Source organism: Callionymus lyra, chromosome 6 (genome assembly GCF_982586985.1).
Source record: "Callionymus lyra chromosome 6, fCalLyr1.hap1.1, whole genome shotgun sequence".
Taxonomy (NCBI): domain Eukaryota; kingdom Metazoa; phylum Chordata; class Actinopteri; order Syngnathiformes; family Callionymidae; genus Callionymus; species Callionymus lyra.
Genome location: NC_141823.1, coordinates 17,320,461 through 17,346,314, shown reverse-complemented (window position 1 = coordinate 17,346,314; position 25,854 = coordinate 17,320,461). Strand labels below are relative to the sequence as shown.

The following is a 25,854-nucleotide window of genomic DNA, read 5'->3' as shown; positions in this document are numbered from 1 at the left end:
CTGTTTATGGTTTAGGAAAACATTTCCAAAGACATTAACAATTGAAAAGATTTAAAAATGAATAAATAAAGATGCAAAGTCCACAATCTCATGAACAAGCAGTCCAACATCTGACAAAATGTCCAAAAACCGAAACGTCCTTAGAACTGGGAAATAAAACGGGAAACGAAGGAAAGAACAGGCAACCTGAAAAAACAATCCAAACACTCGCCGGAAACAAAAAACAACTATAATACTGGTTATTGCGCCTGATGATGAGGTTCCAGGGTTGTGTCAGTACTTGGGTGACTTAGGTCAGTCTGTCAAACTGAGCCTGAGAAACCTGGGTGTTGTATTTGATAAAGACATGTCTCTTGTTCAAAACTGCAGAAAACTGACCAGAAACTGTTTCCTTCAACTGAGAAAAATCTCTAAACTTAGGAAAATGATGTCACAACATGATCTGGAGTTTATAATCCATGCGCTTGTATCTTCTTGTTTCGATTATTGTAACAGTTTATTTTTGTATCTAAATAAGAAGGATCTGTCTCGCCTGCAGTTGATACAAAACTCTGCAGCGAGAATTCTGACCCGCTCTAGTAGAAGAACTCACATTTATTTTAAAATTCTGGTTCTTACTTTCAGAACTATTCATGGTCAGGCTCCTCCTTACATCAGTGATCTGATCCAGCCTTACACCCCAACTCGGGCTCTGAAGTCTGTGGATCAGAATCTACTGATGGTTCCTGAACACGCTTCCGGACTAGAGGAGAGAAATCCTTCCAGGCTGTTGCTCCTAAGCTTTGGAACGATCTTCCTCTCCCTCTGTGTTTGATGATCTACTGACTCCTTCAAGAAACATCTAAAGACATTTTTATTTGTGCTTTTCCATGATTCTTCTGTGGTTTTCTAACCACTGTGTCTTGACCTTTTAAAGTATATATTTTAACTGTGTATTGTTTTTGATTGTTAAGGAGATTTGTGACCCTGGTCTAGAAAGGGGCTTTACAAATAACTATTACTTACTTACTTACTTGATCTGATACAATGGTCTCGAACCATTTGATCAGCTCCAACCATGTGCCATTGGTCAGGTTCATGTTGAGAGAAAGGGACAACACATGTGTAAACATATCAAATAAAACCAAAATAAAAAGGAAGCAAGACATAATATTATGTATGTACATAGACTCTCAGAGTCTGAAAGGTATTTCATTTTCTTAAAATATCTGACATAGCATTCACCTTGTATGAGTCACACATTACTCAAACATAAGACTGAAAACTAGTTAAAATTAATCTAAAAAAACAGAAAAACCTCTAAATTACTGATGGGCTGATGAAGTTTCATGAATATCTATTTAAAACAGATTATAGAGCAGATCGCCACCTAGTGGCCTCTGAAAATAACGACACTGTTTTATGAAGCTTCATCAGTTCATCACCAGGATAGGGTCCAGCGTTTAACGCAATTGATCTTGATGTTGTTGTCAATTGTGTTGTTTTATTTTTTAAGTATTTATATTAACATGTACATTAAACCATTAGTGAGTTGACAGACCCTTATGTCACATTCATAAAGGAATTCTGAATATATGCTGAACATCATTTGTAATAACAGTTTTGTTACATACTCTTTAAATTCCGTGTCACTCCACCCGACCAAATTTTGCTGCGTCTCACCCATGCCTCACAACTGACTTCATACCCGAGAAGTTAAATTAGCTCCTGAAGCCTTATTAGTGGAGTCTGCCACAGAGACCACGTACCACACAGATTCTGCAAGTTTGGATTAATACCAAATAAAATATCTGGTGCAACCAGAGCGGATCCACTTGCTATAAATGTGAGCAATTAAAAAATGATACCTGACGACGGATGGAGGGGTTTGGAGGAGGGTTGTGGGGTGGAGGGCTAATAGATTATGTAAAGATCACGACCCACAATTGTCATCGTAGATAAATGCAAGACAGCTGCAGTGGAGCCCCGGAAGAACCGCTGATCTGGTTCTTGTTAGTGACCCTAAAAGCTTTTCTGGTGGACACAACACATTCACCTGCTCTCAGGGGTTCGGTATACATTAGCAACCCGGTGCTAATTGAGGTTCCCGGGTAGACAAACATGCTTGCATTCCAGCAGGATCTTGTTACCCTCCGACTCTGGTGGAGCAAATCAGGTCAGAGAGAAAGTTGGAACCAGGTGGGTCTGGTCCAGGGTGTGTGCCAGCCAGGCACGTACACAAAAAAAAAACAACGTTTTCCAGCATTGGAGATTCTTGTGTGTCACTCGGAGCGAACGTCATCCTCTCAGAACCGTCATAGAGCAGCAGGTGTAACATTCCTTATCCAGCCCTGGTAATCCAATACATCTTGATGAGAAATCCAGGTCCTAAATACTGTTATTCATTAGGAAAACACATGGGGTGACACCAGAGTGCACCCCCTACACCACGCCAGTGTTTATTATTTATCTGGTGCGCCGCTCTAAAAATACCCCCCCGTCCTCCTGTGATGGCGATGGGTGTGTCCAGCAGGATGCTGAGTCTCTATAACATCGCCGTCTGATTTCTCCTGATGCACTTTGCCCCCATGGAGCCCTGATTTCAACAGATTCGCTGCAGCAGGTAGGTCACCGGGTCAGATCCCTCAAATGTCTGTTTAGTTCTGCTGCTGCTAACACAACTGTCGCTTTAAATCTGAGAAATGTATGATCACAATCTCCTTGTCGATCAATTATTAGAACCTTGATTTGTCTGTGCGTCTATTCTTCAACTGTATTTTATTCACTTTCCCCATTCACACGTAGAGTTAGAGCTTGAAGGGATTTGTTTTTTGAAGGTTTCAAACATGTCATCAATCCAGCTGCTGATTCACACAATATCTGTTCATCACAGATCACCACACCTGTATATGGATTCTTCAAGAACCGACGCTGAGGAGGAAACCATGTTTCTGAGCAGCAGCGAGGATGAAATGGATGAAGAACAGATAGAGCAAAAGGAAAACGGTAACGACAGAAACTTAATAGGGATGAAACCTATCCATCCAAACAAAAAGTCCAAACCTCAACTCTGAAACATCCATCCATATATCCACCAGTAGATCAATTCATCCATCCATGCACCCATCCGTAGATCTATCCATTAATGTATCCATCAGTAGATCCATCCATCCTTTCATTCACCCATGCATCCAACCATTGATCCATCCATATGTAGATCCACTCAACCCTCCATAGATCTAGCAATCAATACATCCAACAGTAGATGAATTCAAAGATCCATGCAACCCTCCATAGATCTATCAATCCATATATCCATTCATTCATCCATGCATCCAACCATTGATCCATCCATAGATCCATCCATTCATATATCCATCAGTAGATCAATTCATAGATCCATGCAACCCTCCATAGATCTATCAATCCATATTTCCATTCATCCATTAATCCATCCACCCATGCATCCAACCATTCATCCATCTATGTGTAGATCCATGCATCCATCCATATATCCATCAGTAGATCCATCCATCCATCCATTCATCTGTCCATCCATGTATCCATGCATAGACCCTTCTACTCACAAATCCATCCCTCGGCCATCCACATATCCATCCATCCATAATCAATCGCCCTGTATTTTTGCTTTCAGGTGATTTAGAAGCAGCAGAGCTCCAGGAGCGGCAGAGACGTAAATGGGCTCCATTGTTCTACTACAAACCAGGCAAAGAGGTCCACACTTATGTGGAGCAGGAGATCGTCATTGACGAGGGTCTGGACTCTTACGCTGGAAATATTTGGCCTGGTGTAAGTGCTATGGAAGGGGAAAGAAACACTAATTCTGTAATGATGTCAGTTATGTTTTTAAGCTTTTTTTTTATTATCATCCTAATGGACAAGATGCAACATAATTCATCTAAACATTCAATATATTCCTGACATTAAAATAAGATCAATCTAATATCAGGGGGACATTTTCTTTTTTCTTTTTAAATACATTTTCAGGACCTCATGAAATGGATAAGACTAGCAGGCACCACTTTCGTAGATAAACAATGTAGGAAGAGTTTCACTGACAAATGAAGAAGGAAAAGGTTTTCTTAACTAACAAAGGTTTAAAATGTTTCCAGGCGTTGGCTCTGTGTAATTACCTGGACACTCACCGTGAGCAGTTGGATCTGGTGGGGAAAGCAGTCCTGGAAATCGGGGCAGGAACTGGACTTTTGTCTGTCGTTGCATCGCTCCTCGGTAAGATGGATTGTTAAACGGGATTAAAAAAAGTGTTTAATCGTTTTTTCATCTGCTTCTCAGGTTCTTGGGTGACAGCCACTGACCTCCCGGATGCACTGAGTAACTTGAGATTCAACCTGAGCAAGAACACAAGAGGGCGCTGTCAATACACACCCCAGGTGGCAGCTCTGGAGTGGGGCTTTGACCTGGAACAAACGTACCCCAAATCCGTGTATCGCTACGACTACGTTCTCGCCGCGGAGGTGGTCTATCACCACAACTTCGGCGACGAGCTCCTGGCCACCATGGAACACTTCTGCAGACCAGGGACGACTTTGATCTGGGCCAACAAGATCCGCACGGATTCGGATCTGAGGTTCCTCGAAAAGTTCCAGAAGACATTCAACGTTTGCTCTCTGTCAGATGACGGAACGACAAAAATCCTAAAGGCCACTTGCAAAGAAGAGGAAATGTTAGAGGAGGAACAGATGGACAAGGAGGTGGAGGAAGAGGTTGGACAGGAGGAGGAGCAGGTGGAGAAAGAAGTGGAGAATGAACCGGAGAAGCTGATGGAGGAGAAGCAAAATGAGGCTGATTTAGAAGAAGATAGTGAACAAGGCGATGAGGAGAGTGAAGCAGAGGAGAGTGACGATGAGGAGACCCTAGAGAAGGAGCAGGAACAAGGCGATGAGGAGAGTGAAGCAGAGGAGACTCTAGAGAAGGAGCAGGAACAAGGCGATGAGGAGAGTGAAGCAGAGGAGACTCTAGAGAAGGAGCAGGAACAAGGCGATGAGGAGAGTGAAGCAGAGGAGACTCTAGAGAAGAAGCAGGAACAAGGCGATGAGGAGAGTGAAGCAGAGGAGAGTGACGATGAGGAGACTAAAGAGAAGGAGCAGGAACAAGGCGATAAAGAGAGTGAAGCAGAGGAGAGTGACGATGAGGAGACTAAAGAGAAGGAGCAGGAACAAGGCGATAAAGAGAGTGAAGCAGAGGAGAGTGACGATGAGGAGACTAAAGAGAAGGAGCAGGAAAACAACACCGAATCTGACACTAAAAGAGACTCTATGAGTAAGTGTGCAAACCGACACATGCATCTTTACAATTCGAACCTGTCAATCAAGACCTGTCCCTCTGCAGGTAACGTCCTGCCTCCGGGCCAAACACCTCCGTGGGTTCCCGTCTACAACAGTGTCTTCGGCAAAGACGTCTACCACTACATCGGCCAGGACATCGTCATTCGCGAGACCATCGACTCGTATGGTGCAGTGATGTGGCCGGGGGTGAGTGCGTCCGAAAATGTCCCGTACATTCCATTGTTAACAAGTTTAGTGAGTTCCCGAAGTTGTCCATGATAAGAGCTAAGTGTCCACGCATCTGTCCCTCAGGCGTTGGCCCTCTGCTCTTTCCTCGACAACAATAGAGACTTGGTGGACCTGCGGGATAAGGAGGTGCTGGAACTGGGAGCGGGAACTGGTCTGGTGTCCATTGTGGCCAGTCTCCTGGGTAAGGGGGGTCTACAGAGACTAGGGGTGTGGTCTTGGCTCGAGTCTGGTGATACGATACGTGTCATGATACAGGGGAAGCAGGATAATATATTATGACAAATTAGTAAGTAAGTGGGTAAGTCTGTAACAGATATTTGTAAAGAATCTTTCTAGACCAGTTTCACAAAGCGCTGGAATAATCGAAAGAAACACAAAGTTTATAATAAATAAAAATGTAAAAACTCTTAAAGGCCAAGAAAACATAAGACAAACACAGGAGTCCCAGAAAATCAGGGGGAATAAAAATGTCTTAAGATGTTTCTTGATGGAGTCAGTAGATCATCAAACACAGAGGGAGATCTTTCCAAAGCTTAGGAGCAACAGCCTGGAAGGATTTCTCTCCTCTGGTCCTGAAGCGTGTTCAGGAACCATCAGTAGATACTGATCCACAGACCTCAGAGCCCGAGCTGGGGTGTATGTCTGGATCAGATCAGTGATGTAAGGAGGAGTCTGACCATGAAGAGATCTGAAAGTAATAACCAGAATTTTAAAATGGATCCTAAAAGAACCTGGCAGCCAGTGAAGAGTTTTAAGGATCGGAGAAATGTGAGTTCTTCTACTAGAGCAGGTCAGAATTCTCGCTGCAGAGTTTTGTATGCACAGGCGAGACAGATCCTTCTTGTTTAGACACGAAAATAAACTGTTACAATATTAGAATATTGTAGGAACAAAGATATATTTGGAGTGTCCGAGTATCAGACTTTGGCATTTACAGACCAAATGATTCTTATTTCTAAACCAAAATATGCCCCAATTTCATCTTTAAAACCTGCCATTGAATCTGTGAATATTTGCATGTCAATTGTTAATACAAAAACACTTATACAGTGCTGTTGAATATTGATTGGTATAGTTTAAAAAAATGTCCTAATCATTTAGTGTATCAAGATTTTCTCACACCCTAATAGTGACATATATTCTCATTTATGGTATATTTGGTGAACAACGGAGAAAAAACGAATGATATAATATGTAAAGGGAAGTAGTGGTTCTGATTCGATACCATAATAACATCTCCATACCTGCGACCATCTCTGATATACACTAAAACAGCAACCCCACTTTTGACGCCGTTTGTAACCGATCTATACCTGACTGTAAACGCCGACCCGATAGTAACACACTTTTAAGAAACTCTTGTTAAGCTAGTTCACTTAGCAATACTGTTCTGAGTAGTTCAAGTTGTATTTACATTTCATTTTCTTCTAACTGTATTTTACCATCTCAAAATTTTTACTCCTCCACTTCTGTATTCTTCAAAATGGTCATAGGTTTGTCCCAGAAGTTGCCGAAGGTATATTGACTATCGGTTATACTAGGAAGTCCATGGTAGTTTTTAGACTTTAGTCTTTACCTAGCTACCATCTTAAAACAACATCATGTGACGGGACTTTCCTTCTCAACAGGAGCTTCCGTCACAGCCACAGACCTTCCTGAAATCATGGGTAACCTCAAGGCAAACATCATGAGGAACACCCGGGACACCTGCAGGCACAAGCCTAAAGTGGAGGTTCTGTGCTGGAGTTTGGACCTCAGCGAAAGCCATCCAAGGTCCGTCTACCGGTACGACTACGTGCTGGCGGCGGACGTGGTCTATCATCACGACTACCCGGACGAGCTCCTGGCCACCATCAAACACTTCTGCAGGCCCGGCACCACCGTCCTCTTGGCCAACAAGCTCCGCATGGAGTCAGATCTGACAATTCTCGAGAAATTCAAAAAGACTTTCGACACGTGCTTGCTGGTGGAAGACGGGGATATGAAGATATTCAAGGCTACTTGCAGAAAACAGTAGAAGACGGCTGTATGAATTGTTTTCCTTTTAAAGGTAGGTTCTCTTAAAAGTGTTGTTCAGAATTGTACCCAAATTGTAAATAAGAGCTTGATATATTTTCAACTAATCATTTTGAAAAGGCTAATAAGTAGAAGTATAAAAAAAAAAACAGCAGTGGCTAGTTTACCGTTTTGGTTTGGATTCAGTGATGTCTTTTTTTTGACATGTGTTGCACCCCATAAACCTTTGACATTTGAGATTTCTTTAGCATATATTAAAGCTCCAGATGCCAAAAACTATATTATCCTCAACGTTTTATTCAAGACCTCATTCAGGTTAGCTTTAAAAAGTACCATTGATTTCCTGTTTCAATCTTGATCCCTGGATCATAATAGTTAATGTAAGTAAAGCTAATTACCCATCAATGGTAACATATTTTTATTTGTTTAGGCTTTTCCTTGATTTTCTGGAACTCGTGTTGTGTTATCAGTTTTATCTTGATCTTTAAAATATATACTTTATTGAATATTGTTTTGATTGTTTAAGAGCTTTGTGACCCTGGTCTGGAAAAGCGCTATATAAATAAAAATTACTTACTTACTATTACTTACATATACATCCAGAATTAGAGACACTTTAACACCTTACTCTTTTACATACTTCTATGAACAGGAATTCCTTCTACTCATCATAAACAACACCTTTGTTAAGAATGTGTTGAGACCAGTGTTCACTGTGATATTTCTGTTGTTCGCACTTTAATGGCTTCATTGAGAAGTGTTTTTTTTTAATGAATAAAAGTTGCTTTCCATGCAAGCCTTGCATCAATTATTTTAGGGACAGATTAGTTAGGCGCTACCTCGGCGAATAGGAACTGTAAAGGTAAATTAGGTGATATCTTGGGTATTCCTGAATGTCTAGTGTAATTTGTAGGAGCTAAAAAGATGTTACACCAAAGTAAATAAATGTCAATTGTTTTAAAGAAAGTCTAAAGTCTAATATTTTTTGGCCAAGTAACCAATAATGACTAGTAAGGTTGAAGTACAAAATACATCAAGTAAACAAAGGCTCAACCATGTTTCCATCATAATCCACAATTTTAAAACCATGTAATTTTTAAATACATTTCTAATTACATTTGATTACACATTTTCTATTTAATGAATCAAGATTCTTTGAGATAAATTGCCACACATATTTGACAAAACCAAAATAAATCATTCAATTTGTGTTTATTTTAAAGTCCATTAACTCATGTGAGTCCATCAGGTCTCAGAACAATGGTGAAAAAAAACAACCTAATTTCAACATAAAGCCTCTAAGAACATTCTGTAAAATCCAGGCGTTTCCTGCGTGACTTTTTGTGTTTAATAAATATAACGAGTCGAGTCGTGAGAGAAACCAACATGAGGAGGCAGACTTGGACGGCATGTTCTCCGCTGATGTCGAGACCTTTAAGGCCAGTTGAAGAAGGATGGCAACGTTAACAGCTCCGACGCCGACTCACACCAAGGAGCCTGTGGCAGCCATGAGTTAAAAAGAAAAGAAAAGAAAAGACGGCGTGCAAAAAAAGGCCACTGCAGACAAAACAAGTATGAACTGAGCACTGTAAATTAAAAACTAAAAAGGTGAGTTATCAGACAAATATGTACTTCTGATATGTTTAGGGATATTTTTGATTACATCATTCCAACCCTACATTTTAAAAAAACTTCCAACAATTCCTTCGACCGTCTGGAGCAACTAATGAGGCAAACAAGCGGATCTTGATTGAGGAAGATTTTGACTCTGAGATGCTGTTATGAGGTGAACTTAAATCTCCTCAAAACAAAAAGTATTGGTTGAACAAGCCAAGCCTGCGTTCACTGGTTATTAAATCATATAAAACCATTTAATAACAGGAATAACCACTTCCATAATCTAATCATAACTCCTGGTACGCATTTATTTTAAATCTGAGCTGATAATTCAATACTTAGAAAATAAAAATGTGCACCAACACATTTAAACTGTGATCAAAAGTGTTTCAAGAAACCCCTAAACTTGCCAAAGTGAATCCATTTTATATTAAAAACCAACTTGTGTCTTCCATCTGAAATGATCACGTTTAAAATCCAACTGAGAAGAAGCTCTAGATAAAAGGTAAGAAAAAGTGAATTTAGGTTGTGCTTCGCCCCAAAAGTGGATTCAGTTCAGTTTAAAAAAAATGTCCTTGTACAGAAAAATGTTCCTCGAATTTACCCAAAACACACACTCATAACAAAAAACAACAATTGGGTTAAAATCTAAACTAAAATCTGCTTCAAAATATAACATTCTTGTCGTTATACCCTAGTGGACATGCATATATGCAAAATACATCACTTAGAATAATATTTGTATTATTGTCCTATTGCATTTTTTTATATTTTACCGTGTATGTACAATATTTCACGCGGACATTAAAGATGTCGCACACAAGCTTCTCTTATACGGTGAGAATGTACAACGTGGCGACGAGTGGCAGCAGCTGTTGGTGTCGGTGAGGTGGTCGTGTGAGCAGCCGTGTGTGGAGAGAGTCAGCGAGAGCTTCTCACTTTGAGGCGGGGATCGTTACGTTGCTGATCTTCTTGTGTCAAAGGCATCAATCATAGCTGCGATGGAGCCTCAGTGACGTCTAAGAAGAGACGATGGAGGGAGTAGAAGGTCACCAAAAAGATGACCCCGGGATGAAGAAGAAAAGTTCCAACTAGGAGCTCACAGTTTTTTTTTTTACAGCAGGGCCAGTTTAGAGAATCCCCCAGTTCAGGTGAACCAACGTCCAGAGTGGTGAGATAAAGAGACTCTCAGGGGGGGAAAGATTTAGATTGTGTCGTTCAGATGTGAGACTGAAGTTGTCATGATTGCTTGTGTGTTTTCTTTAAAAAGGGGTGAAGTCCACGGGGTACATGACAGGGAGCCAGTTCTCGCTGAATATGGCACAGTGGTTCCATTTCAGGTGTCGCATGAGCTGCAAAGGATTAAGACACAATTAGTCGAGTAAAACGGTTTTTCAACAATATGAGGGCAGAAATATCTGTATATTCAACAAAAGAGCTGAGCCAGAGGGCACTAACGTGGTGACAGAAAGAACAACATCAATCGTATAAAAGCAGCAACAATTTGTTTCTTGTTCTCTTATAAAAGAAGGGTTCAGAATACAACCACAGCAGCTTCACCCATACTATAAGGCACAATATCAATACACAGGTCTATTTTCACACATTTTATAAGGCGTACTAAGCACAGCGTGGTTCTGTAGTATTACTAAAAAAGCCATGTACCGCATAAAGTCAGTTCAAAATTAATAAGTACAAAAAAAAATAAAAAAAATCAATACTTAAGGTGCACTGTTCATTATTGAGAAAAATAAAGGACGATAAAAAACTAATAGTTGGTAGTTTAGAGGGCGTCTTCTTACCCAGATGTTCACCTAGTGAGCCGCCAGGGGGCGCTCGTGTAAGTTAGAGTATCAGTGCCGTCAGAATATGTAATGGTTGCATTTCAAACGTTTAATCTTTAAATTATTTTTTTGTATTCGATTTTTTGTTATTCAAATTATTCAATCTTTTGTATATTGATAAAAGTTGATTTAAAAAAAACATATAAACATATATATATATATATATATATATATATATATATATTCTAATGTCAATAAATTCAATATATTCTCTGTGGTAGCCTTTTGAATTCAATACAATCTACATCTTCGATAATATAAAATAAATGTTGGTTTAATAGTGCCACCAGACATACTTAATTAAGAATGAAAGAATAATATTAAATTATTATATACATATATACATATATATATATATATATATATATATATATATTAAATTTAGAATTAAAATGAATGGAAAAAGAATATCAAACTCTATGTATAAAAAAAAAAAATCAACATTTTTCATCAGGCATCATCATGGCATCTTAACATTGTTGAACATCTGGATCTGTGCTAAACAATGAACAGTAAAAAAAATACAATTTGTGACGTTATTTAATTATAAAAAATGACTTCAACAGACATCTTTAGAAGAAAAGAGGACAAGTGATCATTTTCAAACCTGGATGCAGTTCTTCATGTTTTCTTTGCTCTGCTTCTCCTCCATCATCTTGGAAGCAAATTTTAAGGCTCGTCCGTGCATCTCTTTCACAAGAGCGTGTTTGTACGAAAACATCAACACCTGAAGAGACCAGAGGGAGAATAAGATACTTTCTTCCAGCTGGTAAGCGAATACGAAAACAGTACAGGATTAAAAACCAATACTAACATAAATCAACTAAATAAAGAAGTGAAAATAACATACAACATGGGTGTCTTAAAATGAAAATAAAAACAAGTTATAGATAATCAGCCTGGTTCATGAAAGCCCAAATATCAATACCTTTGAGTCTGTTAGCTCCGCCCACTTCTGCACCTCCCAGAATGTGTCGGTCAAAGCTTGGGCGACGTTGTGCGGACCGTCTCCTGCACTGGTGGCCACAAACTCTACCCCGTCTCCGGCCGGAGATTCTTCCGTTGCCACGGCACCTCCATCCTGAGCACCGGCGGGCAGCAGCAGCTGGTCGGCGAGAGCGCAGCCTTTCCTGCACAGAGCGTCCAGCAGAGACGACTTCTGCTTCTCCATGTCACTAAAACACAAAAGTCAAGACTATTAAGGGGAAGATTTGGAGGATTGCAACGACCCACATTGTAAACCCAATCCCCGGTCCAAGGAGGTGCGGAGAAAATAACTTTGATCTATTGATTATTACTGTTTGAAAGGTGTTTTTTTTTTTTAAATATGATATTTTCTATGAAGTCACATTAGTCTGAGACTCTTGACGCATGAATACATTTGTCAAGTTAATCAAAAAATAAACCTATAAACTAAATTAAATGAGTGAAACACAAATTCGATATGATTTATTTTTAATGCTGGTATCTGAGGATGAATTTAAAGCTGACATTAAACTGGTCCGCAGTGGTAAAAGGAAAAGGTTGTACATTTATTTTTGCAGATCTTATCATCATTTCTTAACATGTATACTGTATAGTAGATACTTGTTATAACAACACAATGAAGATGTTTTAACTTTATCTTGCAGATTAGCAACAAAACATACAAAAACCGTTTCTACTTATTTTAGAGGAAGAGTTAGAGACCCACCTCTTGATAGAAGCGGCCTCTGGTCTGGGGTCAGTCTTCATGCTGAGGTAAACAGCGAGTGCAGTCTGATCAATTTGAGAAATGACACAGTCTGCAGCGGACACCACTTCACTCAGGCGTTTCAGACGATCCTGCGCAAGATTCATTTCTTTCAATACATTTTCAAACACAATATAAATGTATTTTTTAATGACCTTTTCAGAGTCCAGCTGATGTAGTCGCTGCACATGCAGAGGAAGATAATCTGGATAGTTTTCCTTGAGTTCATTGTATATGGCACTGGAGTCAACCCTGAACAACGAGGACAAGAAAATCAACAGAGAACATTTAAGGTGATGTTAAACTTCAAAAAACTCACTTTGTCATCCACTGAATCTTTAAGTCCCTCATGGCCTCCGCGAACTCGTCCTTCACATCTTTTTCCTTCTCTCCTTCCTTGTCCTTCTCTTTTCCTCCATTCTTGGCCTTGTTAGGAGCCGGAATTAAGTGGTAGACGACCGGAACAACATCCTGCACACACATCGAAGGTTGAACAAATGAAAGCTTTGTCAATACACACTTCAAAAGTCCCTTTGAATGAAAGAATACAAAAAAAATATTAAAATAATTATAACAAAAGAAAAAGCTGACAACGTTTGGCTTTTTGGTTTAATGTTTGTTCATTTCCAGATGGGATAATATCAGCAATTTGGTTTTATTTGCCAGCCAACTAGTCAAACAAACATGTGCAATCATTATCCACTGACCACCAGATGTTCTAATAAATCAAATATTTACTACTAGAAATGGTCACAGAACATACAATGAGGCGACACGATTAAAAGGACTACCCCACAACAGTCAAAGAAAAGGTATCCAGAGAGTTCGAGAGAATTCCGCTCTCTGTTGCTTTAGCTCATATCAGTACCTTTTTAAACTTTCCTTGTCGTTTTGCAGAGGCCTGCCCCTGGTGGTCAGAACAACACACACAGTGAGGAAGAGACAAACACACGCGTTGTTACATTTAAGATGTTTTTTTTCTAAACTAAAATGCAATTTTTTGAAAATATTAGTTTTCGCCAAAATGCAGCGCACTAATCAGACTCCTGTGTGTAGAGAGTGAGGTTTTCTTTTACGGTTGAAACTGTAGCTTCACTGAAAGCAACATCCTCGCAATTAAGGATGAAGTCACACACTTTATTTCACTCATTGACTCCATATAAAAGCACAGAAAACTAACTAAAGTGTGAGTAGTTCAGGAAACGGCCATATTGGCCATTCGGAAGGAAAACATATTCAGATGGAATAAAAAAAAGACACCCACTGTCACTTTTAAATTGACAACCAAAATAGAACAGGTGACCACGATAAATGACCAGAAAATAAAATGTGATTTTTTTGACAGACGTTAATTTCTCTTGACATCACCTTTAAAAACTAAAATAAACCTTATTGTAATGATTCCTTGTAAATCTATATGTGGATCCTTAACCAGCACACACACTCATAAAATAGCTGGAAATAAACAGTGTAAAGATTTAAAACTTCCATTTTAACAAGGTACTTTCAATTAATTATGATAATTTAGAATGATTTGATAATGCAGACAATGCAATTCCTGCAGGAATTTCAGAAACTCAGACACCCTCAGTTGGTAAGAAGAGGAAGTTAGAAAGGTCCTGGAAGTGATGATTTCTATACAACCCATATGAAAGTTTGCATTCAATCTAAATCCGAGTCATCTGTCTCTCCTCCAAACTACGTACAAGACTACTTGTGAAACTCCTGAATTCAGTGTATTGAAGTTGCCACTTGATGGAATACAAAATAGGACATCCTGCCATGTGTTTCCTTATTTTTAGAGACCACTAGATGACACTCTCTCTATAACCCTGCTAGTCTATCGAAGCCTCAAGTTATTTTTAAACTGAGGGCGCCACCCTTTGAGCCCTAATAGAAATAGACGACCACTTCATGAAGCTTAAGCAACCAGTCACTAGCGTTGGCCCACTTTTGAGGTGACGGGTAATTCAAGTTCAGGTTTGAAAGTGAAAGTGAAAAGTGACTTGAGTCAAAGTGTAAAATAACTATGACTTCTACGATTATGGTGGTTATCAAGTTGTCGACAACATTAATAAGGAATATTATTTACCCAGAAACTGCTAGTAAAAATGAAGAAAATGAAAAGATATTGAAGAGAAGACTATTCTAATTTTTAACGTTGCAGCACTATGGGGCAATATGGATGACTCAACTCAAAACATGCTACAGGCATTAGAGTGAAGATAAATAACACAAAAACGTTTCCAACTCACTGCTTTTTTGCCATGCTCACTCTTTGGGCAAACCAGAGAACCTGAGAGATAACATCCTGGGCTGGTTCCTTTTGGTATCCTATCAGGGAATGAAAACAAAGTGAAATGCTGACATTTGTAAAAAAAAAAAAAGAAAATATCATTTAAATATGAAAAGGTTTACTTGTCATCGGGCAGAGATGTGACGAAGAAGTGCTGGGAAGCACCTGGTGACAACGTGACAGAGTTTGCCTTCTTCTTGGCCACGAGTGCGACCCGGTGCGACTCGTACACATCCAGGCTGACCGTGGTGGACAGACGATGGGAAACCACGAAAGGCAGGTCTTTGAGACGCTCCAGCTCACTGGACTGCTCGTGGCGAACCTGCAGTCGCACGGTGTAGTCGCCCTTCTCCAGCTTCAGAGAATACTGGAAAAGAAATGTGTTTTTACATTATTTTTCTAGACAGTAAAATGTGTAGGTGATGGTGAGGTCTACCTGGTGCGGGTAAGCATCTCCTGAGCCCAGTAGTCTCTTATTCTGGTCGAACAGCATCCATAGCTGACTGTCAAACTCAGACTCGTACAGCAGCTCGCACAGCATCGGACAGCTGGGAGTCACTTCTCCGCTTTTGGGCTGAAGACAAGAAAAGCCTTTCATTTAGCAAGTACATTTAAGAAGTTTAAAGGTTTGTCTGGTGGACAGTACCTGGTGAAAACTGTAGGTTAGAATGATCTCATAGACTTGTCTGTTGTTTGGGAGAACATCCCTCATTCCTAATGGCTTGATCTTGGAACTTAAAGGCCTACAACAAACAAGCATAATAGTTTAGTATATCATACAACATGGACCGTTTTCCAATGCAAGTCAATTTACATTTTGTGAAAAGTTAACAAAGGTTTTTTTTTTTTATTTACCTTAGAGGTTGCACCCAGGACTTGAGGGTTATAGCAGGAGACACTTCCTCGTATCGCAGTGGAGATGACACTTCAAAACTTGTCACTCCCTCTGAAGCGTGCTAAAGACACACTTGAAGGTCAGAAACAGCCAGAAAATTGAGGGGAGAATGTCGATTTGAGGCTTTGCTTACTATGTGTATGGGGGAAGGAGAAGTGTGGAGTCCATGGAAGGAGATGCTGTAGTCCACCGTGACGTCGCCAAGACTCGCCCACCAGCGTGCGATGCAGAGCTCCACTATCTTTCCAGACTAGATGGAAGCAGAAAAAACTAAAGTGAATGGAATGACACAAACTCTTGCTCGAACACATTTTTCTAGATAGATTCTCTGTCTGGTACTATTTGTTGCGTTTATACTTGCGTTTTAAACTTAGATGTAGAGCAAGGAAGGTCATTCTTTTTTCAGATAAAATGTGAATTTCTGCTGTCATTCATGACAATTTTACAAGTGATTGTACAGGATTAGTAGAGAATAACTGCAATGCAAGAATCAGTGTGGAAAAGGGGGAATGGGTCAATAAGATAAAAGGAGTTGTAAGGGACGATCTGTCAATGTAAAAAAATGTTGAACAACATATAAATATAGAGAAAAAAAATAGAATTTTCATACCAGAACAGGAAAAGCCTCAGTTAGGGACCCTCTTTCCAGCAGTGAGGAGAATTTGTAGAACTCATTGGCTCTGTAAGCCCTCTGTTTGACCAGGTGTACAGCATGTAGTACAAACTTTGATGACACGTCTCCAGAGTGAGAGGTCAGCGTGATCTCTGTTGGGCAAGAAAAAAAACAAAACATTGATAAGATGATTTGTTCGAGGAAAAACCTGATAAAACAAGCACCCAATGTAAAAAGAAACATGAGTCTTCATTCTAATGCAATACATCAGTGGTGTCAGATTTAATCACATAAGGGGCCAAAATCTTAATCACGGTCCAAGACAGGGGCCTAATGAATTGGAACGTTTGTCATCTGTAACCGGCACTCCTTTAAAGTCCACCCAAAGTTCAAACTTCACATATATCCTGCTCCCCCTCCTGTGACTAAGGGTTGAGATTTTGCAGAAGAGTTTGTGGAGGAAAATAAACCCAACCTTAGTCGACATGAGGTTGAGCAGAAAATTAGTGTTTAAGTTTAATTATGGGTGAACTATCACTTTAAGAATAAAAATAAGTACTGTTGCCATGTTGCGTTTCAATTTGTGAATTTCAAATCCAACATAACCATCAATGTTTTGTGGTTTTATAAGTCTCTTTATAATTGCTGACACCAGCAATCTTGGTTTCTTATCTCAACTTAAACACGAGCATCAGGTCATGATATCAACGTGAACTTGAAACTCTACAAATAAATGACTTGGCAGGCGCCAGATCAGGGAATGGCATGAACAACAAAGATTTTAAGTTTTAAAATAAGAGTTAATTTGCGATTTCAGAGGGTGTATTTTTGCACAAAAACATCTTAAACGGAACGATTAAGTAAAACAAATATTGAGTGAATCTGTACACGTACCTGCCCAAGAGGCTCCCTGTGGAACTGTAATGAAATGACGTTTGATCTGTCCTGGTCTGAAGTGAACGTCTTTAAAAGACAACTCTGGATTACGGCCATCAGGAACTCTTTACAAAAAAAAATACACATTTGTAAACTGGGTTAAGATACAGAGGTTATGCCGAAGAGTATATTTGAATCTAAAAACTTACTTGGATGGGATGATGACTGTAATTGGGACTCTGAAGAGAGGACCACATGCAGGCGCTGCTGTATCATAACCCCACACCTAGAACATATTTTTAATTCGATTAATGAGGTAGATTCAAAAGGTCTGGAGTTAATTATGGACATACCTCTGTGTAGTGCACTCCTTCTCTCAGCCCCAAAGGATCAATCCTGACATTAAAATGTCGGCACTGGTTCATAAGCTCTAAATGGGAGGGGCACTGGACCCAGGTTGGGTTGCAGGTGAGAGCCAAATGCAGCTGCAGGGAGATTCGTTCAGAGTTTGCTGTTAAGAAAAAAAGTGTGAGTAAGCAAATTAAACGTTAATAAGAAAATAAAGAACATAATCTACCGCTGTTTTCTGGAAAAATGGGTTCAATTCCCACTCCGTGATCAGAAGGGGTGAGTATTTGGGTTGGGTCCCTGAGGTAGATGCCTCTCTGTGAGCCAACAGTTACTGCGAAACCAAGGTGGCTCGTGGGTAAAGAGGCATGTTGGGTGAGGTAGTCTAAAGCTCTGTCCACCTGATGGAATGCAAACCCCATTCAAAACATTATAGTCATGAACCTGCACTGCAGCAGGAGTTTATTCATACCTGGATGATGCCATGTCCTTGTGCAAACACTTCAATGTCTTCAACCTTCATTGCCGTGTTTTCAAGCGCTCTCCTGACAGCAGGAACTGAAGGAGGGATTCCACTTTGCTTTAATCCTGACACAAACAAAATAAATGATTAGCAATTGACGAAACACGCCAAACAAACAAGAGTTTTGCATGACACACCTGAGAGGATGAGCGCAATCCCTCCACACGCATTGGGAGACGACATCGATGTGCCATTCATCAGCTGTGTACCACGAAGAGTCCAGTTAGGCACTGACGCGATGGCACCACCAGGGGCACTGATGCTGACCCCCAGGGCCCCGTCTGTGCTGGGGCCTCGGGACGACCAAGTGTACTGGTTGGGAGGAAGCTTCTCTCTTAAGGAGTACTCGGCAACCATCATGTCGGGGGTGACATACGCCCCAACACCTGAGTACAGGGGAAAGTGTTGACTTCATATTTAACGCCGAAGATATGCTTTAATAAAAACCCACCTATGACGCTGTTCGTGGTTCCTCCTGGGCAACCCACGGTTGAAAGGCAGGGGCCATTGTTACCTGCACTTGAAACAAACACGACATTGTGCTTCTGTACCGCCTCGTTGATCACTTCACAAATCCTCCTGAAAGGAAGCAAAAATATTGACATTAAACACAATAACAGTTCACTATGTGGACTCAAGCATCAGTGGTTAACTTACCCACAATTGGGCCAGTGGGTAGCTTCCCCATAGCTGTAGTTAACTAGGTCGCATTTGTAGTTTATCACCTCGATCATCTTTGAGAAAACAGACACAAGTCAAGAATGTAATGGATCAATTTGAGACACATTGTAAAAAAGATAACATGAATTCTTGTAGATTAACATACCGCACGAATAAGCCCTGTGCCCGTTTCCATGGTGCTTAGACGTGTGTCTCCAATTTTTAAAGCTAGGATTTGGGCACCAGGAGCAACTCCATTACGCTCAGGCTCCTCTGGGAAGTAACCTGCTGCGATACTGGCGACGTGCGTCCCATGGGCTCCTTTTAATGTCACAAAATCAAGATTATTTTAATACAAATATACAGAAATTTGAGCTTTTGTTTTTTTATTATTTTCAAATTGAGCAAATTTACCTCCACTAGTAACAATGCACAGTGTGTTCCCATCATCATAAATATTTATAGAGTAATTGAGCATCTCAGCATTTCCTAATGTTGCATATTCTTGTGTTTCTCTGTAGGAGGTCAGCACTTTGCACTTGGACAACTCTCCACACTCTGATGTGTCAACTACAGCCCTGGGAAAAATTAAAAACAAATCTGTGTCAGAACATTATAGGTCATCTTGGTCCTAGAAAGAGACTTCTGCTCACCTCCATGTGATGCCGTCGTTCCAAAGTACACAGTCAAACACGGGACCGGGATCACTGTACTTTTTTTCTAAAGATGCCAACAGTTCTGTCTGACATTGAAGCTCGTCTTTTTGCAGCTTCTCTGCCTGAAATCATGAACAAAGAGTTTTTAGAGGCGCAACGTTACTTGTAGCTGCAGACGCAACACAGTTTTTTCCTGAAAATAAAAAAATTCTTTCCTCTTATTTTTCAAAGACAGGCAAGAGAGGGCGAGGAAATCCTTGTGTAGTGTCTTTACATATAAGGCACTGAATCATTTAGGATTCTTGGTCATGGTAAAGATGATCAAATGTATATCTAATTTCAATATGGTAGCTCAAGAAATAGATCTGTGTGTACAACATGTATAACATGTGGTCATACAAATGACATATCTGAAATTGTATTTTAAATTGGATGTGTAAAGTGGGCAGGGAATGTTAACAGATCTTCTTTATTCTAAAGAAGATACCACCTAAATAAACAGTATTTATTCATTCATTCAAAACGTATCTTAACCTTAAAAAGTTGAATTCGAAGCCTATAGTGGGCTCTGAAAATAATGACACTGCTTCATGAAGCTTCATCAGACCATCACTAGTTTAAGGCACATTTTGTAAAAGTCATTTGACTGAGATAATCTCACCTGTGAGGGTGTTGGATGCACAAGATCAAACTCCTCTGTTCTGCGACAGACCTCAGCCAGTGCTGCTCTGTGTGCAGGGTCCCACAACTTCTCTTTTCTTTCTTTCTGGTTAACAAAAGGAAACACAACATTTTAATTCAAGTGTGAATACATCTTAAACATAATCATGTCTTATGATAGGACAGGATCTTCTCACCTGTATTCTTTCTTTAAGGGCCTTTGGGAAGAACTCGTAACCATTTTTAACTCCAATGCGAAACTTCCCAGATGGATTGACCCAGGAAGGAGGGATCTAGACGCAAGAAGATAAGACTTAAAATTAAAAGGGACTCCAAATGTAAAGAGAGTTGTCAAGAGAGAAACAAGATATAAAAAACTTCACGGATTAATTATATTGCAAGACTAAATCATGTGATTTTACATTAACAAAACAATAAAAAAAATATATTAACAAACCTTGAGAATTCTCCCAGAGAGCCCATTGATTATCTCATCTTTTGGCTCCACCTCTGTGGTCATGTTCACATCACCACTTCCCGTCGTATCAATAATGTCGATAATCTTTGGCTTGCCATCGGTTGTGACCTGAAGATGTTGACAGTAAAGACTTAAGTATGATTTAGTGGACAAACACGTTAGGGGCTACATATCAAATACTGAACCCAGGAATATCTGCATACCAACCTCAAAATGTAATATTTAGTAGATTCGGAGTGACATTTATGACCGTTTAAAAAAAAAAAGCTACTATGAAAAACAATCAATTATTATATAATAAATGATGGGTGCCACAGCCTCATCCGTCCCCTTTGTTGCCACAATGTTGGTGTATGTGGCCTGAATATCGATTACAGCTGTGGTCCAAAGACTATTGATGAATGGCCAAAAGAGCTTGAAACTACATGACTTGGTTTCACATTCTCTCCTCGATTGTTATAGCAACTCATCATACTATCATTCTATTGACCTTTAACCCCAACAAACACTCTGACATGTTGATTTGACACCAAGTTCGTTGACATACAATAAAGAGTGTATCACTTAGACCTGTAATGCCAAAACAAATTAGAAAATCTTTGAAAACACCTCTCACTATTGGACAATTGTTTTGGCTCTTTCCAAATATATAACATTTCTGGACCCTTGTCTTTAAAACAACTTCTTATAAATATGATCAGATATGACTATGCAACAGCTAGACCATACATGGGAAAAGTGTTGCTCAAGGGCCATGTGCAACCCTGTATTTGTTTGGCCCTCATGAGGAAAACTCATTAAACAGATCAATGCAGAAACTGAATTTTCATTTGTGTTTATTTTTTATTATGCATTAATAGTTAAGCTTTAAATATAATTATAGATCTTTTCTTACTCAACTTTTGTTCTCCATTTAGTCAGTATTTATTTCCCGTCAAAAACATTTACGTGAATATTTAAAATGTTAATTAAAGTGCGTTTACATTAGATTAAAAAAAGTAATGTATATGATAAAGATATTCAATAAAATTATAATTTTAGCCTATTCTTTATTATATTTGTTTTTTAACTTCATTATTTTGCATGTTCCTGTTATATTTAGACTGTTCGCTTCTTTAAGTTTTGTTTTATGTAGAAAATGTGGCCGCTGAGGAAATTGAATTGCGACTAAAAACAAGTAAACATTCCACTGTATAGATGTATGACAATATATTTTAACATCTGTTGGTTTGTCTAGTACCACTACTGTTATTACTTTTATATTACTCTAAATTTGTTGTATTTGGGGCAAACATGCATCGATTGTCAGATGTGTTTTTTTAAACGATAAATCAATAATTCTATTGTTGAATATATATATATTTGAAGAAAAAATGAGTGTTGGATGATGTTGAAAATACATTTAACGGTAATGTCAGTGGTAGATTTGTTGGGGAATAATAAGTGGAGCGGCTGTCTCAGCTGTTCGTGCTAAGCTAGCTGTATGCTAACCATCATAGGGGTAGCTCCGGCGTGTAAAGTAGGGAAATGACAGCCGAAGAAAGTGCTACTAAATCAATTTATTTATTTATTAATCCTAAACCGAAAGAGAAAATAATCGATTCGTTGACTCTGTGAATGTAAACGCCGGTCGCTCACGCTGGTGCGACTGTACTATGGAAGTCAGAATGAGTCAGGCCTTTTTAGCTGCTAGCATGTAGCCTCGTAGCGCCTCTCCGTTTGTACCTGCATGCCGGGGGCCCCGGGATCCACGCCGGTGTCCAGGATAGCGATGAGCACCCCACGGCCATCGTGCTCCGGGAACCTGGTGAGATAAGACGCGGCGCCGGTTTCTTTCTTGGGGAGAAGTCCGTGGAAGGGGAAAGGTTCCTCCGTGGTGTGAGCAGCCATGACTAGAGGAGGAAAACAAAGCAACGAAATGAGGAAGAAGTGAAACACGGAGGGAGAGACAACTGGTGAGAGGGGAAGGAGGTGTGGAGGAGCATCACCCTGGAGCCCGGGATCACCCCACGCTGGCCTCGAGAAATAAAAATGAATAAATGGAAGAAGTTAGTTTGAATCAAAATTGATTTTTTGGTTAATGTTAAAAAAACATCTTAGGAACCAACATTTAGGGCTTTCTTTTGTTTGTTTCCTTTATATCAACGTTTGAAGTGAATGACGACATTTAAAGAACTAACATCATACAGAGCTTTTTATTACAAACAAAGAATAAAAACACAGTCTATATTTCCACTGAAAGTAGTTTTTTTTTTTTTTTGCGATTTATTCATCTTCGCTCTAAATGTAAAGGTTGAAATCATGTTTTTTTCTTTACATTAAATGACCGGACGGTGATGTTTTGTGATTATCACTCATTTAATGTGTTTTTTTTGTTTACTCGTTCAACTAGTTGTTGTCCACTAGATGGTGTTATTAACTCACCAACAAAATGGCTTCAAGTTTGTCCCTTCCTCGTGGGAACTTGGGGCCATTTCCACTTAAAAAAAAAGGACATTCGTTATGAAATGAACAACTGAATCATACATTTGTATTGTTGTAAACACAACATGGTATTTATTCTGTTGGCATTATGGATGGATGGATGGACGGACAGACAGACTATGACACATAAAATAAGTAATACAAAAACAGAACAACGTATACATATTTCATAATTTTCATTGTGACTAGTTGTTACCTTTTCACAGAACAGATTCATTTGTTTTGCCACTCATTGGTGAAGCTGAGCCAGCAAGTAAACCACTCACTTTCACAAGATGTCATCACACGAATAATGTTAAGTTTTCCTATCAATTATGAATTTAAAATGACCTCATCATGCTTAATGAAACCAATAAAGTTCATATCAATTCTACTAAATAGTGAGTGAAATTGCCTGCTTTAGTCCTTGGCTCCTGCAATGTATTAAACGGGTGTTGTTCTTGTGGCCCTCCTGTTGTCAGAGTAAAACTGATCTGCATAGACTTATGTTGATTCTAAATACAACCTGCTTAAACCCTTGTTTATGAAACAAATGTGTTTGTAGTATCCCTTGTGTTGTAAATCCAGCACAACAAAAGGAATACCACAAACACATTTGTTTTCGGGTCAACATGACCCTGATATAACACAAGGGTTAAGTTCTTTGATTGAGACTTAAAACATTTTTTTTAACCCTTAGTTCTTTTGGTGAATACAAAACGTATTCACCACCTCAAGATTATTTGAGTGAATATTGAGATCATCTTTATTTATTTATTTGAAAGCATTTTAATGACATTTCAAATGAAATGTTAACACACATACATTAGCATGGTTCAGGCTTTTCAATGTTCTTTTTTTTCAAGTTATTCAATCCTATTTTGTCAGCTCATTTGGCTTGATAACCCCTCACTATAGTCACAGTATATAATGTGGCCCCTGAGGAAATGTATTTGTCCAAACCTGACTTAAAGGAACAGTGGCTTTGTAATAGCCAGAACGTCTAAAGCGTTATAAGATTGAATGATCCAGTAACACAATATTTACACATAATTTAATAAATAAAAGCTGTTATATATAAACATATATATATATATATGTGACACATCATAATTTATTTATTCTCTTTCATTATTGTTTAAAAATAAATAGTTTAACTGTGTCTTTGTCTGATATAGAGTATTTTTCCTCTTGTTTTTTCTCATAATCTATCGTATGCACAGTTGTTTTTGTAACCCCTGCTGGGGTTTAATAGAATATTTGTGGAGATTAAAAGCGATTAACAGCAACATCTAGATAACCATCTGTGAGGCCTAACACCCGCTTCAGACTCAACAATTTGGGGGGGTCGCCTTTAAAAAAAAAAAGAAGAAAAAAAAAACCCGCAGTAGGGAGGGATAACCATGCATTCATTTTAGGTGTGCCGACGCCCTGAAACCTAGTCCTTGCGTGTGGTCAGTCAACATCAACAGTCAACATCCTTTCAATAACATGCGTAGAATCAACATCTGTCAAAACTTCCTCTTCCTGATTTGCCTTGGAAATGTCATGCAAATAGATGTGAATGCATGCATTGTTTATATTCAAACACATTTTTACACTTATTTTCACGGCGGAATACGGCTCTAAAAAAAAACAGCCACATTTCTGTCATAAAATTCGAAAATCCACCATCATGAGCAGTTACACCACAGGCCTGTGGTTTACAGGGCGTAGCCACCGCTCATTCATGGAAATGTGTTTCACGAGTTTAGTCGTGCACAGCTACTTGTATTTCAAGGTATACTGTGTTTAAATGTTTATTTATTCTCACTGGAACTCACATCGTTGACATGCGTTGATTAGATCAGTGAATCTATGAGTGGATTCTAACTTAATATGTGATTATGTAATATTTTAGATTTGGTTTAAGCATAGGGTCATTGGATCAGCTTGTTTTTATTTAGGAGGCTTTGACAAGTTAGTGGAGGCGATGACACAAGCGCTTATTAGCTCTAAAGCTGTTCTAAAGGAGTCGCGGCTAATCCGAACATCCACACCGTGCATGAGCTGGTGCTGTGTCCACAAACGGATCTGCTGGGTGACGCCAGGCCAGCCCACCAGTTCTTCAGCTATTCTGGGGATTGTAGTGTAAAAAATGGAGCTGGTGAGCTTAAGATTGTTGACAGGGAATGACCCAGTGCCTTTCACCTGAGCAGATGACGTCTTCACTGCCATGTGTTTCGTTTGGAGAACGATCTGAGGCTTTGACTGTATCCCAGCTTTAGCTTCTCCCCGTTCACAGCGGTGTTACGTGACCGTATTATTCTAGTGATAACTTTTTTTTTTCTTTGGCCACGATGGCTTTGCTCCCAGATCGCTGTGCCACGTGGAACTGAACAACAGTCTCTTTTCCCATGATTTCCCCATGTTTGTTGATGAGAACTTTCCTCTTCCCTTACTTAAAATAACTTTTTTTTTATTTTTAGCACTTAGTGGAAAGTGCTTTTTTATCTTATATTATTTTTGATTGAAATACATTTTACGTGAAACAAATAATGTGCAATAAATGACATATTCTTTTCCATGTTATTTCAACATCATGGTACACATTATTACTTATAATAAGGATGTATTTTTCCCCTCTGTCATTTGTCTTGTTGG

General features: G+C 39.2%; 2 protein-coding genes across 3 annotated transcripts; one reads left to right on the top strand and one right to left on the bottom strand.

Annotated features, from left to right (window-relative positions):
• Nucleotides 1-2,508: 2,508 nt before the first annotated feature.
• Nucleotides 2,509-8,346, top strand: mettl21ca (methyltransferase 21C, AARS1 lysine a). Its single transcript, XM_087793143.1, has 8 exons — nucleotides 2,509-2,602; nucleotides 2,873-2,985; nucleotides 3,635-3,789; nucleotides 4,113-4,230; nucleotides 4,294-5,280; nucleotides 5,350-5,492; nucleotides 5,598-5,715; nucleotides 7,163-8,346. The coding sequence occupies exons 2-8, from the start codon at nucleotides 2,889-2,891 to the stop codon at nucleotides 7,549-7,551; spliced, it is 2,007 nt and encodes a 668-aa protein (XP_087649269.1). The 5' UTR covers nucleotides 2,509-2,602; nucleotides 2,873-2,888; the 3' UTR covers nucleotides 7,552-8,346.
• A 399-nt stretch (nucleotides 8,347-8,745) lies between these two features.
• tpp2 (tripeptidyl peptidase 2) lies at nucleotides 8,746-22,835 on the bottom strand. 2 transcript variants are annotated; one of them, XM_087793969.1, is made up of 29 exons: nucleotides 22,474-22,835; nucleotides 20,728-20,856; nucleotides 20,468-20,563; nucleotides 20,272-20,376; nucleotides 19,608-19,732; nucleotides 19,369-19,532; nucleotides 19,121-19,275; nucleotides 18,952-19,028; nucleotides 18,746-18,873; nucleotides 18,432-18,680; nucleotides 18,244-18,359; nucleotides 18,001-18,172; nucleotides 17,777-17,934; nucleotides 17,633-17,709; nucleotides 17,442-17,548; nucleotides 16,545-16,699; nucleotides 16,068-16,184; nucleotides 15,895-15,995; nucleotides 15,686-15,782; nucleotides 15,476-15,613; nucleotides 15,162-15,406; nucleotides 14,999-15,077; nucleotides 13,612-13,650; nucleotides 13,063-13,214; nucleotides 12,899-12,995; nucleotides 12,705-12,835; nucleotides 11,940-12,186; nucleotides 11,619-11,738; nucleotides 8,746-10,519 (listed from the first exon to the last, which is right to left on the bottom strand). In XM_087793969.1, exons 1-29 carry the CDS (start codon nucleotides 22,636-22,638, stop codon nucleotides 10,430-10,432), a joined length of 3,831 nt encoding a protein of 1,276 aa, XP_087650095.1. In that variant the 5' UTR covers nucleotides 22,639-22,835; the 3' UTR covers nucleotides 8,746-10,429. The 2 variants fall into 2 exon arrangements, with proteins under 2 accessions (XP_087650095.1, XP_087650096.1); XM_087793970.1 differs by lacking the exon at nucleotides 13,612-13,650.
• Nucleotides 22,836-25,854: the final 3,019 nt, after the last annotated feature.